General features: G+C 38.4%; 1 protein-coding gene across 1 annotated transcript in view; it reads right to left on the bottom strand.

Annotated features, from left to right (window-relative positions):
* The window catches only part of LOC109871452 (corticotropin-releasing factor receptor 2), an 89441-nt gene that overhangs the window by 13640 nt on the left and 60105 nt on the right, over nucleotides 1-15696 (bottom strand). Inside the window, exons 4-6 of the mRNA XM_020462353.2 lie at nucleotides 10717-10823; nucleotides 10153-10270; nucleotides 9886-10039 (exon numbers count right to left, since the gene is read on the bottom strand). Coding sequence (XP_020317942.1) covers nucleotides 9886-10039; nucleotides 10153-10270; nucleotides 10717-10823 — 379 coding nt within the window. The remainder of the gene's footprint in view (nucleotides 1-9885; nucleotides 10040-10152; nucleotides 10271-10716; nucleotides 10824-15696) is intronic.

The following is a 15696-nucleotide window of genomic DNA, read 5'->3' as shown; positions in this document are numbered from 1 at the left end:
ATGTGTTCATTATCTCCTTGAAGACCAACAGGTAAACTCCATGACCCAATTAGTATTTAACTTAAACTAACCACCCTGACTACTCAAAACAACGTTTTTTAATATTTGTTAGTACAAAGAACAAAATCCACCAAAGCAATTCCTCTCTGTGAAGGAGAAAATATTTAATTAGCTTTTTGTTTACTTGATTTACTGATTATTAAGAGGATGGCAGTAATCCGTTTCAAATTCACTTCAAAATGAACCTCTCGAGAACCAAAAAAATACAATGACGCGAAAAGACTACATGAAACGCATGACAATTTGATCTTTTCACCAACTGATCTAGACAACGCATAGTTGTTATAATCAACAAAAAGAGAAGAAAGTCTATGTTAAGGTTACCCACATGCCAGACATACTTATTAGAAATGATGATGCTCGAGAGTAAGAACCACATCTAGTCACTGTAATGTCTGAAATGAGAGATCATACTTCAATGTTGTAAATAGGATTCCACTTCAAAAGGTGAGACCTGCGCTTGAAAACCACTTGATCATCAGTGGAAACTGTGATGGACTGAGTAAATTACCGAAGGGTGTACTCAAGGACATCCCGAAAACCAAAACATCAGGCTACAATATTAATTTGTAACAGATAGACACTGAGTGTATAAAACATTAAGAACACCTTCCTCGACATAGACTGACCAGGTGAATCCAGGTGAAAGATATGATCCCTTATTGATGTCACTTGTTAAATATACTTCAATCAGTGTAGATGAAGGGGAGGAGACAGGTTAAAGATTTTGAAGCCTTGAGACAATTGAGACATGGATTGTGTATGTGTGCCATTCAGTGTGAATCGGCAAGACAAAATATTTAAGTGCTTTATGGTTGTAGGTGCCAGGCACATCAGTTTATTTCAAGAACTACAACGCTGCTGAGTTTTTCCTGTGTGCATCAAGAATGGTCCACCACCCAAACAACATCCAGCCAACTTGACACATCTCTGGAAACTATTGGAATCAACATGGTCCAAAATCCCTGTTGAACACTTTCGACAGCTTGCAGAGTCCATGCCCCAACGAATTAAGGTTATTCTGAGGGTAAACTCAATATTTGGAAGATGTTCTACATTGTGTAGATAGCACCAACTGACTGTGCAAGGTTATTTACTTATACACAATAAAGACATCTTCTTGAAGGTACAAAACCAACTCCTTCGGTCATCCCACGGCTGACACCAATACATTCCACTGCAATACATCCCACTGCTGACACCAATACATCTCACTGCTGAAATCTATGTACCTCCCACTTGTGAAACCAATGGACTGTAACAATTCCACATCCCCTCCACTACACACCTGAATTAACAAGTGTGAGTGAACAACCTTTGGTTAATTCCATTTTGAGGCAAAGATGAGATTTCTAATAACTATACTGGGTGTGTTACTATACGGTACTATATCCTATACCCCAATAACTATACTGGGTGTGTTACTATACTGTACTATAACTTATACCCTAATAACTATACTGGGTGTGTTACTATACTGTACCCTATACTCTAATAACTATACTGGGTGTGTTACTATACTGTACCCTATACTCTAATAACTATACTGGGTGTGTTACTATACTGTACCCTAATACCCTAATAACTATACTGGGTGTGTTACTATACTGTACCCTATACTCTAATAACTATACTGGGTGTGTTACTATACTGTACCCTATACTCTAATAACTATACTGGGTGTGTTACTATACTGTACCCTATACTCTAATACCTATACTGGGTGTGTTACTATACTGTACCCTATACTCTAATAACTATACTGGGTGTGTTACTATACTGTACCCTAATACCCTAATAACTATACTGGGTGTGTTACTATACTGTACCCTATACTCTAATAACTGTACTGGGTGTGTTACTATACTGTACCCTATACTCTAATAACTATACTGGGTGTGTTACTATACTGTACCCTATACTCTAATACCTATACTGGGTGTGTTACTATACTGTACTATATCCTACACCCCAATAACTATACTGGGTGTGTTACTATACTGTACTATATCCTACACCCCAATAACTATACTGGGTGTGTTACTATACTGTACTATAACCTATACCCCAATAACTATACTGGGTGTGTTACTATACTGTACTATAACCTACACCCCAATAACTATACTGGGTGTGTTACTATACTGTACTATATCCTACACCCCAATAACTATACTGGGTGTGTTACTATACTGTACCCTATACTCTAATAACTATACTGGGTGTGTTACTATACTGTACCCTATACTCTAATACCTATACTGGGTGTGTTACTATACTGTACCCTATACTCTAATAACTATACTGGGTGTGTTACTATACTGTACCCTAATACCCTAATAACTATACTGGGTGTGTTACTATACTGTACCCTATACTCTAATAACTGTACTGGGTGTGTTACTATACTGTACCCTATACTCTAATAACTATACTGGGTGTGTTACTATACTGTACCCTATACTCTAATACCTATACTGGGTGTGCTACTATACTGTACTATAACCTATACCCCAATAACTATACTGGGTGTGTTACTATACTGTACTATAACCTACACCCCAATAACTATACTGGGTGTGTTACTATACTGTACTATAACCTACACCCCAATAACTATACTGGGTGTGTTACTATACTGTACTATATCCTACACCCCAATAACTATACTGGGTGTGTTACTATACTGTACCCTATACTCTAATAACTATACTGGGTGTGTTACTATACTGTACCCTATACTCTAATAACTGTACTGGGTGTGTTACTATACTGTACCCTATACTCTAATAACTATACTGGGTGTGTTACTATACTGTACCCTATACTCTAATAACTATACTGGGTGTGTTACTATACTGTACTATATCCTACACCCCAATAACTATACTGGGTGTGTTACTATACTGTACTATAACCTATACCCCAATAACTATACTGGGTGTGTTACTATACTGTACTATAACCTACACCCCAATAACTATACTGGGTGTGTTACTATACTGTACTATATCCTACACCCCAATAACTATACTGGGTGTGTTACTATACTGTACCCTATACTCTAATAACTATACTGGGTGTGTTACTATACTGTACCCTATACTCTAATACCTATACTGGGTGTGTTACTATACTGTACCCTATACTCTAATAACTATACTGGGTGTGTTACTATACTGTACCCTAATACCCTAATAACTATACTGGGTGTGTTACTATACTGTACCCTATACTCTAATAACTGTACTGGGTGTGTTACTATACTGTACCCTATACTCTAATAACTATACTGGGTGTGTTACTATACTGTACCCTATACTCTAATACCTATACTGGGTGTGCTACTATACTGTACTATAACCTATACCCCAATAACTATACTGGGTGTGTTACTATACTGTACTATAACCTACACCCCAATAACTATACTGGGTGTGTTACTATACTGTACTATAACCTACACCCCAATAACTATACTGGGTGTGTTACTATACTGTACTATATCCTACACCCCAATAACTATACTGGGTGTGTTACTATACTGTACCCTATACTCTAATAACTATACTGGGTGTGTTACTATACTGTACCCTATACTCTAATAACTGTACTGGGTGTGTTACTATACTGTACCCTATACTCTAATAACTATACTGGGTGTGTTACTATACTGTACCCTATACTCTAATAACTATACTGGGTGTGTTACTATACTGTACCCTATACTCTAATACCTATACTGGGTGTGCTACTATACTGTACTATAACCTATACCCCAATAACTATACTGGGTGTGTTACTATACTGTACTATAACCTATACCCCAATACCTATACTGGGTGTGTTACTATACTGTACTATAACCTACACCCCAATAACTATACTGGGTGTGTTACTATACTGTACTATATCCTACACCCCAATAACTATACTGGGTGTGTTACTATACTGTACTATAACCTATACCCCAATAACTATACTGGGTGTGTTACTATACTGTACTATAACCTACACCCCAATAACTATACTGGGTGTGTTACTATACTGTACTATAACCTACACCCCAATAACTATACTGGGTGTGTTACTATACTGTACTATATCCTACACCCCAATAACTATACTGGGTGTGTTACTATACTGTACTATAACCTATACCCCAATAACAATACTGGGTGTGCTACTATACTGTACTATATCCTACACCCCAATAACTATACTGGGTGTGTTACTATACTGTACTATAACCTACACCCCAATAACTATACTGGGTGTGTTACTATACTGTACTATAACCTACACCCCAATAACTATACTGGGTGTGTTACTATACTGTACTATATCCTACACCCCAATAACTATACTGGGTGTGTTACTATACTGTACTATAACCTACACCCCAATAACTATACTGGGTGTGTTATTATACTGTACTATATCCTACACCCCAATAACTATACTGGGTGTGTTACTATACTGTACCCTATACTCTAATAACTATACTGGGTGTGTTACTATACTGTACCCTATACTCTAATAACTGTACTGGGTGTGTTACTATACTGTACCCTATACTCTAATAACTATACTGGGTGTGTTACTATACTGTACCCTATACTCTAATAACTATACTGGGTGTGTTACTATACTGTACCCTATACTCTAATACCTATACTGGGTGTGCTACTATACTGTACTATAACCTATACCCCAATAACTATACTGGGTGTGTTACTATACTGTACTATAACCTATACCCCAATACCTATACTGGGTGTGTTACTATACTGTACTATAACCTACACCCCAATAACTATACTGGGTGTGTTACTATACTGTACTATATCCTACACCCCAATAACTATACTGGGTGTGTTACTATACTGTACTATAACCTATACCCCAATAACTATACTGGGTGTGTTACTATACTGTACTATAACCTACACCCCAATAACTATACTGGGTGTGTTACTATACTGTACTATAACCTACACCCCAATAACTATACTGGGTGTGTTACTATACTGTACTATATCCTACACCCCAATAACTATACTGGGTGTGTTACTATACTGTACTATAACCTATACCCCAATAACTATACTGGGTGTGCTACTATACTGTACTATATCCTACACCCCAATAACTATACTGGGTGTGTTACTATACTGTACTATAACCTACACCCCAATAACTATACTGGGTGTGTTACTATACTGTACTATAACCTACACCCCAATAACTATACTGGGTGTGTTACTATACTGTACTATATCCTACACCCCAATAACTATACTGGGTGTGCTACTATACTGTACTATAACCTATACCCCAATAACTATACTGGGTGTGTTACTATACTGTACTATAACCTATACCCCAATAACTATACTGGGTGTGTTACTATACTGTACTATATCCTACACCCCAATAACTATACTGGGTGTGTTACTATACTGTACTATAACCTATACCCCAATAACTATACTGGGTGTGTTACTATACTGTACTATAACCTATACCCCAATAACTATACTGGGTGTGTTACTATACTGTACTATATCCTACACCCCAATAACTATACTGGGTGTGTTACTATACTGTACTATAACCTATACCCCAATAACTATACTGGGTGTGTTACTATACTGTACTATAACCTATACCCCAATAACTATACTGGGTGTGTTACTATACTGTACTATAACCTATAGCCCAATAACTATACTGGGTGTGTTACTATACTGTACTATAACCTATACCCCAATAACTATACTGGGTGTGTTACTATACTGTACTATATCCTACACCCCAATAACTATACTGGGTGTGTTACTATACTGTACTATAACCTACACCCCAATAACTATACTGGGTGTGTTACTATACTGTACTATATCCTACACCCCAATAACTATACTGGGTGTGTTACTATACTGTACTATAACCTATACCCCAATAACTATACTGGGTGTGTTACTATACTGTACTATAACCTATAGCCCAATAACTATACTGGGTGTGTTACTATACTGTACTATAACCTATACCCCAATAACTATACTGGGTGTGTTACTATACTGTACTATAACCTATACCCCAATAACTATACTGGGTGTGTTACTATACTGTACTATAACCTATACCCCAATAACTATACTGGGTGTGTTACTATACTGTACTATATCCTACACCCCAATAACTATACTGGGTGTGTTACTATACTGTACTATAACCTACACCCCAATAACTATACTGGGTGTGTTACTATACTGTACTATATCCTACACCCCAATAACTATACTGGGTGTGCTACTATACTGTACTATAACCTATACCCCAATAACTATACTGGGTGTGTTACTATACTGTACTATATCCTACACCCCAATAACTATACTGGGTGTGTTACTATACTGTACTATAACCTACACCCCAATAACTATACTGGGTGTGTTACTATACTGTACTATATCCTACACCCCAATAACTATACTGGGTGTGTTACTATACTGTACTATAACCTATACCCCAATAACTATACTGGGTGTGTTACTATACTGTACTATAACCTATACCCCAATAACTATACTGGGTGTGTTACTATACTGTACTATAACCTATACCCCAATAACTATACTGGGTGTGTTACTATACTGTACTATAACCTATACCCCAATAACTATACTGGGTGTGTTACTATACTGTACTATATCCTACACCCCAATAACTATACTGGGTGTGTTACTATACTGTACTATAACCTACACCCCAATAACTATACTGGGTGTGTTACTATACTGTACTATATCCTACACCCCAATAACTATACTGGGTGTGTTACTATACTGTACTATAACCTACACCCCAATAACTATACTGGGTGTGTTACTATACTGTACTATATCCTACACCCCAATAACTATACTGGGTGTGCTACTATACTGTACTATAACCTATACCCCAATAACTATACTGGGTGTGTTACTATACTGTACTATATCCTACACCCCAATAACTATACTGGGTGTGTTACTATACTGTACTATAACCTACACCCCAATAACTATACTGGGTGTGTTACTATACTGTACTATATCCTACACCCCAATAACTATACTGGGTGTGTTACTATACTGTACTATAACCTATACCCCAATAACTATACTGGGTGTGTTACTATACTGTACTATAACCTATACCCCAATAACTATACTGGGTGTGTTACTATACTGTACTATAACCTATACCCCAATAACTATACTGGGTGTGTTACTATACTGTACTATAACCTATACCCCAATAACTATACTGGGTGTGTTACTATACTGTACTATATCCTACACCCCAATAACTATACTGGGTGTGTTACTATACTGTACTATAACCTACACCCCAATAACTATACTGGGTGTGTTACTATACTGTACTATATCCTACACCCCAATAACTATACTGGGTGTGTTACTATACTGTACTATATCCTACACCCCAATAACTATACTGGGTGTGTTACTATACTGTACTATATCCTACACCCCAATAACTATACTGGGTGTGTTACTATACTGTACTATATCCTACACCCTAGCGTACAATATGTTCAAAGGACTCACATAAATGTGACCTATATACAGATCCATCCAGATCTATGTTTTATGCCATTGCATTCATAGTCCTACATTGCATGTTATATAAAGAAAACGTCAAAATGGCTCAGCAGTGAGCTGAGCTGAGCTGAGCTGAGCTGAGCTGAAGTGTGCTGAGCTGAGCTGAGCTGAGCTGAGCTGAGCTGAAGTGTGCTGAGCTGAGCTGAGCTGAGGTGAGGTGAGCTGAGCTGAGCTGAGCTGAGCTGAGCTGAAGTGTGCTGAGCTGAGCTGAGCTGAGCTGAGCTGAGCTGAGCTGAGCTGAGCTGAGCTGAAGTGTGCTCCAGTGCAGTTTCAGGAGCCTCTCCATTGTGGGAGTTTCTAACATGCAATGTGCTTTCACTAACATCACTCTAGGTGAGTGTGGATAATTATGTGGTGATGACTGGGGGCATCTGCTGCCTGTCTCATTAAGCTCTCGCTCAATTGCAGGCCTGAACTGATGTACAACCACCTCGGACTTCCCCACACTCCAATAGCATTTTCTCTTTTCTTGAAATTAGACACTTCTGTTAATCTCACAAAATGCTTTGTGGGGAATGAAGGGTTGTTTTGCTAACATTGTGTAAGTTTGTCTACTCAAGCATGTACTGTAGCATTCACGCTTTGTGATGTGGAGTGAATTAATAAAAACACTACACAAACTAGTGTAGATCACTCCATAGATCAACAACTTTCAGTTAAAAATGCAGCGATATGCCATCCCATCTGGTTTGCGCTTTGTGGTACCATGCTTCTGTAAGGATTGACGCTGGTAGAGACGAGAAGCAGGTACAGGAAGCGAACATTTAATGGCAACCAACATGGAACAGGACAGGACAGCGTCTGGACATGAACACATAACGCCATTAATGCAGACACAGGGAACAAACGGAGGAGCAGACAGTTATAGACGAGGCAATCAACAAAGGGAAGGAGTCCAGGTGAGTCCAATGAGCGCTGCCGCACATAATGATGGTGACAGGTGTGCGTAATGAAGGGCAGCCTGGCGCACTCAAGTGCCAGAGAGAAGGAGTGGGAGAAGGCGTGACAGCTTCACCATAGGGATAGTGCCAGGTTTCATCCAGACGTGACCTTGGCATTCAGGCCAAATAGTTATATTGTAGTTTCATCCGTCCAAAGAATCTTGTTTCTCATGGTCTGAGAGTCCTTTAGGTGCCTTTTAGCAAGCTCCAAGCGGGCTGTCATGTGCCTTTTACTGAGGAGTGGGTTCCGTCTGGCAACTGTACCATAAAGGCCAGATTGTTGTTCTTCTGGAAGGTTCTCCCATCTACATAGAGGAACTCTTGAGCTCTGTCAGAGTGACCATCAGGTTCTTGGTCACCTCTCTGACCAAGGCCGTTCTCTACCAATTGCTCAGTTTGGCCGGGCGACCAGTTATAGGAAGAGTATTGGCGGTTTCAAACTTCTTCCATTTAAGAATGATGGAGGCCACTGTGTTCTTGGGGACCTTCAATTCTCCAGAAATGTGCTTCGACACAATCCTGTCTTGGAGCTCTACGGACAATTCCTTCGACTACATGGCTTGGTTTTTGCTCTGACATGCACTTTCAACTGTGGGACCTTATATATAGACAGGCGTGTGCCTTTCCAAATCATGTCCAATCAATTGAATTTACCATAGGTGGACTTCAATCAAGTTGTAGAAACAGCTCAAGGATGATGAATGGAAACCGGATGCACCTGAGCTCAATTTCGAGTCTCATAGCAAAGGGTCTGAATACTTATGTAAATAAGATATCTCTGTTTTGTATTTTTAAGAAATTTGCAAACATTTATAAAAACCTGTTTTCGCTTTGTTATTATGGGGTATTGTGTGTAGATTGATGAGGATTTTTTTTTTTAATCAATTTTAGAACAAGACTAACATAACAAAATATATTTTTTTTTACCAGACTGTGATAATGGCTCATTGAGGTGCCAATATGATTGACAGATTGACAAAATAGGGAAAATAACGATTACCATTTCATGTTTCATATTTAGACAGTGTTAATGCTGCTGTGTGTATGGCTGCTATCAAGAGTTTTATGATTGATATTAAATCAAATCAATATTTATTGGTCACATACACATATTTGGCAGATGTTATTGCGAGTGTAGTGAAATTCTTGTGTTCCTAGCTTGTGTTCCTATCAGTCACATGTCATAGTTTGACATGTACAGTACTTACACCAGCCAATGAACAAGAAGACCCATTTTTTTAGCTTGTCTGTAGAATAAGTCATCACAATGGCTGTGTGAAGGTAGCATCCTTCAACAAACATCCAGAAAAAATTGGTCACCACAAAATAGTTATATATCGTTGTTATAAGGCGACACCAAGGCTGTAGAAAGACATAAAAACAAAACGAGTTAGGTATTAGTGCAATGAAAAGCTTAACATTCATGTGAATTGTAAAAAAATAAAAATACAAAATGAATATGTAACAAATGTTACCTCATTGCTCTCATGTATATTGTGGTCAATCAACTGAAGTAGGAACCACATAACATTCCTCAAAATGAAGGTTGTTATCAAGTTCCAGTGGATTATGTTTCGAAGGCATCTTATGCTCCTAGAAATATACAGAACATTAGAAATGTGAAAAAACAACAACAATTCTTTACATACCTAAAGATACAATATTCCAATCAAAAACATATTCCTCCGGTAGGCGACAACATGTTATTCTTGAGTACAATTTACTTGATCGATGATAAATATTAGACCTTTTTTAGATTAACAAGCATTAAAACACAGTTTACATACAAAGACACACAACAACAACAACAACAACAACAACAACAACAAAAATCAATAATCTGGATTAAATATATGATTAGTGAAGGTTTTGAGATGCACTCAACATACTTGTGTTTTCAACTGAGAGGGACCTCTTCATTTTACATTGAATGTGTTAATGGAGGGCAATCCTGCAGTTCAAATAAATGTTGCTCGTTGTTTTGTAAGAGGTCACATGTACCGCAAATTCACTTAGAAGGGTACCATTTCTGTACTTGCCTTAAGCATAAGAAGAGAATGAAGGCCACGACAAGAGCTCCCACAGAAATACAGTGGCCTAGGTAGTTGATGATCAGAGCAATCTTATAGTGCATTGGGTATTTCCTCTGAGGAGAGAATATCACAAGTTCTGCTTCAAAATTGCGAAAGGCAAAAAATGATTAATACAAAATTATACAGGTAACTGCACCTTGGTATAGATTCTACAAGTGTCTGAGACTCTATTGGAGGGATTGCAACACCATACTTCCACGAGAAATTCCATAATTCTGTGTTTTGTTGATGGTGGTGGAAAACGCCTGTCTCAGGCGCCAGGTTGAGATCTGGTGACCGAGACGGCAGTGGCAGACGGTTTACATCGTTTTTATGCTCATCAAACCATTCAGTGACCACTCGTGCCCTGTGGATGGGGGCATAGCTATGGTAGCCAAAATAATGCCCAAAGTAATTGCCTGCCCAGCATTTTTATATATGACCCAAAGCATGATGGGATGTTAATTGCGTAATTAATTTAGGAACCGGTATGGAAGCACCAGCTTTCAATGTACTTTATATTCCTCATTTACTTGTGTTTCCATTATTTTGGCAGTTACCTGTACATACACGTTGACAGAGACATGCATTTGCAATGCACAATTCACCTTCAAAAGATATCAATAAAACTAAATATGGAAATGTGGAACATTCTGATTAATTACCTACTTTAGCTGACTGGATGAGTAACAATGAACAAACATTCCAAAAAGCTAGGATTTGATTTGTTTCCAATTTTTTTTGTGAATTTCATAAATCAGAGCTTTGTATGTTGAGCTAATATTTGAAGTAGCTGCTTTTGAAACATAAAAAGAGAGTAGCTAAATCAAATCAAATGTATTTATATAGCCAGTAGAAAGAGGAGGAAGGGAAGCGCTACTAAGGTACACAATAGTACATTTTGGTAGATAGAAGGTGCTCTTTGGTAAAATGGGTAAATTGGTCATTAAAAAGAAAGGAGGACCAAGGCACTCTTCATGCCTTTATTAGTATGGCATGTTCAATAGAAGAAAAAAAATCTGTGTTTCGGCTGCATGGCCTTCGTCAGGGAGGACAAAAAAAGGAACACAATGTCCTCTTTTGAACAGCTTTTCCAATTAGCCCTAATTGGAAGAGGGAGTGGTTACACAATTGATTGGACACACCTAGTAAGCAATACTACACACATTAAAAGGTGAAATACTGTAGCTTTGTTATCATAAAAATACAACTCCAAGCTAGAAGTATCAGAATACTAAAAGGTAGTAACCTTAAATATGACTGGGAGAAGTGTCAAGAATAAGAAAGCAATATATTCCATAGTACACTAGAACACAGCAAAACATGAACAACAACAGTCTAAACATAGCTGAGGGCAATTGAGCAAAATGTCCACTAGATGACAGCAAATGGACCCATCACGACCCTACAGGAAGGGTGAGAAATCCATATCTTCATTTAAACCAGGGTATTTAGTGGCCTGTAGTTTGTAAATCCAAAAACTTTCCCTTTGGTTTAACTGTTTAAGATGGTCCCCTTTTCTAATAGAGGCTGGAATATGATCAATACCCATAGCTTGTGGGTAGGCAGGTTTGCCATGGTGTAAGGACTTGTATTGCCTTGCCATGGGGTAGTCTTCATTGCCTACCCATGTGGCGTACTTGTGTTCCGCTAAGCGGTCTTGAAGGTGTCTCTTAGTCCGTCCAATGTAGAACACCTTGCACTGTGGACATTCCAATCTATAGATGACATGAGTGGTTTTGCAGTTAATGAAATGCTTGACGTAATACTCCATTTAGGAAGCTGTGTCAACAAAATACTTCTTCTGAGCAATATTTCTGCAATGGTTGCAATGGTTACATTTAAAAGAGCCCTTGGGTTTGTGGTCAAGCCAAGTTTTTTGAGAGTCACCCGGAAGATATCTGTGGACTAATTTGTCATTTAGGGCAGGACATCTCTTAAAGCTTATGACTGGTGGCTCAGGAAAGACTTGGCGTAGTAGCATATCACTTTGGATGATTCCCCAATTATTTTTAATGATTATTTTAATGTTCTCTGCTTCAGTACTGTATTTTGTAACAGAATACACTCTCTCCGATGTATCACGAGGCATTCCCCTTTGCAACAAGTTCTCTCTGTCAAGTAATCCAGCCCTTATACCTGCATCTTTCAGGACCTGAATGCTGTAGCCCCGATTCAAGAAGCGATTCTCCAAGTCAGCAGATTTGACACTGTAGTCAGTTTCCTGATCGCAAATTCTGCAGACTCTTTGGAATTGGCCATATGGAATGTTTTCTTTTAGCCTTTTGGGGTTAAAGCTGTCTGCCCTCAGAATGGTATTCCCATCTGTAGGCTTCCTAAAGATTGATGTGTGCAAACAACCTTTGTCATTTTTTACTAATGTTGAGGTCCAAAAATGAATGTTATCCTTGCTGTACTCCATAGTTAGTTTGATGTTAGGATTGATGCTGGTATTGGTGGAAGGAAATAAGTTCATCTTCTGAGCCGGACCAAAACAGGCAAACGTCATCAATATATCGTCCCCACCATATAATCCGATCAAAGAAATGGTTATTTGAAGGATCCAAAATGACGTAATTTTCCCATTATTCCAAGTACAAACCAGTGTAGGAAGGGCTGTAAAGCAAGCTCCCATGGCACATCCTTTAACCTGTTTAAAAATACGGTCCTGAAAGATAAAGATGTTATGATTAAGAGTCCATTCAGTCAGTGAGACAATGAATTCTGTAAGAGGCATCTCAGTTTCAGGTCGGGTACTCAAGAAATGGTGCATAGCTGCCCAACCTTGTTCATGCTCAATGGTGGTGTATAGAGACTCTCCACATCCATGCTGACTAAAAAGGAAGCTGTACCTATATTGTTCAATTCCTTAATGTTGTTCAACACATCTGTGGTATCTTGAAGATGGGCTGGGAGTGACGTCAGAACAGGGTTAATAAAGTAATCAATGTACTTAGAGATGGGTTCTGTCAGACTTTCATTACCACTAATGACTGGTCTGCCTGGGGGATTTTCAAGATTTGTCTAATTGACGGTAGGCTTCTGTCACATATGTCTTTACTCCACACTACTGTAGCACCACCTTTGTCTGCTGTTTTAACCAGAATCTGTTAATTGTTGGACAATGATTTAAACTGCATCCCTCTCTGTCTTAGAAAGATTACGTTGCGTTTTATTGGAGTCAATCTTGATACAGCCCTTCCTACACTGGTTTGTACTTGGGTAAATGGGAAAATTAGTCATTTTGGATCCTTCTAATAACCATTTATTTGACCGGATTATATGGTGGGGACGCTATATTGATGATGTTTGCCTGTTTTGGTCCGGCTCAGAAGATTAACTTATTTCCTTCCACCAATACCTTAACAGCATCAACCCTAACATCAAACTAACTATGGAGTACAGCAAGGATAACATTCATTTTTGGACCTCGACATTGTCATTTTTACTAAAGGTTGTTTGCACACATCAATCTTTAGGAAGCCTTCAGATGGGAATACCATTCTGAGGGCAGACAGCTTTCACTCCAAAAGGCTTAAAGAAAACATTCCATTTGGCCAATTCCAAAGAGTCTGCAGAATTTGCAGGTATAAGGGCTGGATTACTTGACAGAGAGAACTTGTTGCGAAGGGGAGTGTCTCGTGATACAGGACCACAAACCCAAGGGCTCTTTTAAATGTAACCATTGCAACCATTGCAGTAATATTGCTCAGAAGAAGTATTTTGTTGACACAGCTTCCTAAATGGAGCATTACGTCAAGCATTTCATTAACTGAAAAACCACTCATGTCATCTATAGATTGGAATGTCCACAGTGCGAGGTGTTCTACATTGGACGGACAAAGAGACGCCTTCAAGTCTGCTTAGCGGAACACAAGTATGCCACACGGGTAGGCAATGAAGACTACCCCATGGCAAGGCACTACAAGTCCCTACACCATGGCAACCCTGCCTCCCTACAAGCTATGGGTATTGATCATATTCCGGACTCTATTAGAAAAGTGGACCGTCTTAAACAGTTAAACCAAAGGGAAAGTTTTTGGATTTACAAACTACAGGCCACTAAATACCCTGGTTTAAATGAAGATATGGATTTCTCACCCTTCCTGTCGGGTCGTGATGGGTCCATTTGCTGTCATCTAGTGGACATTTTGCTCAATTGCCCTCAGTTATGTTTAGACTGTTGTTGTTCATGTTTTGCTGTGTTCTAGTGTACTATGGAATATATTGCTTTCTTATTCTTGACACTTCTCCCAGTCATATTTAAGGTTAGAACTACCTTTCTAAGTGTTCTGATACTTCTAGCTTGGAGTTGTATTTTTATGATAACAAAGCTACAGTATTTCACCTTTTAATGTGTGTAGTATTGCTTACTAGGTGTGTCCAATCAATTGTGTAACCACTCCCTCTTCCAATTAGCTCTAATTGGAAAAGTTGTTCAAAAGAGGACATTGTGTTCCTTTTTTTTGAAAGCTTTGTTTCTATTGAGCATGCCATACTAATAAAGGCATTTTAAGTATTTTTATAGCCCTTCTTACATCAGTTGATATATCAAAGTGCTGTACAGACACCCAGCCTAAAACCCCAAACAGCAAGCAATGCAGGTGTAGAAGCACTAATGTCATTAACCATTTGGAGGGAGGGGGGGGGGGGCACAGTCTAGAGCCAGTTGCCCTGTACACACTCACCTTAAATTTGACTGTATTATTAAAAACTGATGGAAATTTTCGTTTCTAAACAAGTGGATTATTTATCTTTAGGCTCCCCTGATGGTGTATCTACAGTATATAAATAAAAGATTATAGCTGTAACTTAATTAGACACATATATATACACACACACTACCATTCAACATTTTGGGGTCACTTAAAATGGTCCTTAAATGAAAAAACACTTACCTAACCTGGTTTTAACTAGAAAAGTCAGTTGAGAATTGTTATTTACAAT

Source organism: Oncorhynchus kisutch, linkage group LG27 (genome assembly GCF_002021735.2).
Source record: "Oncorhynchus kisutch isolate 150728-3 linkage group LG27, Okis_V2, whole genome shotgun sequence".
Lineage (NCBI taxonomy): Eukaryota > Metazoa > Chordata > Actinopteri > Salmoniformes > Salmonidae > Oncorhynchus > Oncorhynchus kisutch.
The sequence above is the reverse complement of the archived record's forward strand: the minus strand, read 5'-3'. Positions and strand labels throughout refer to the sequence as shown.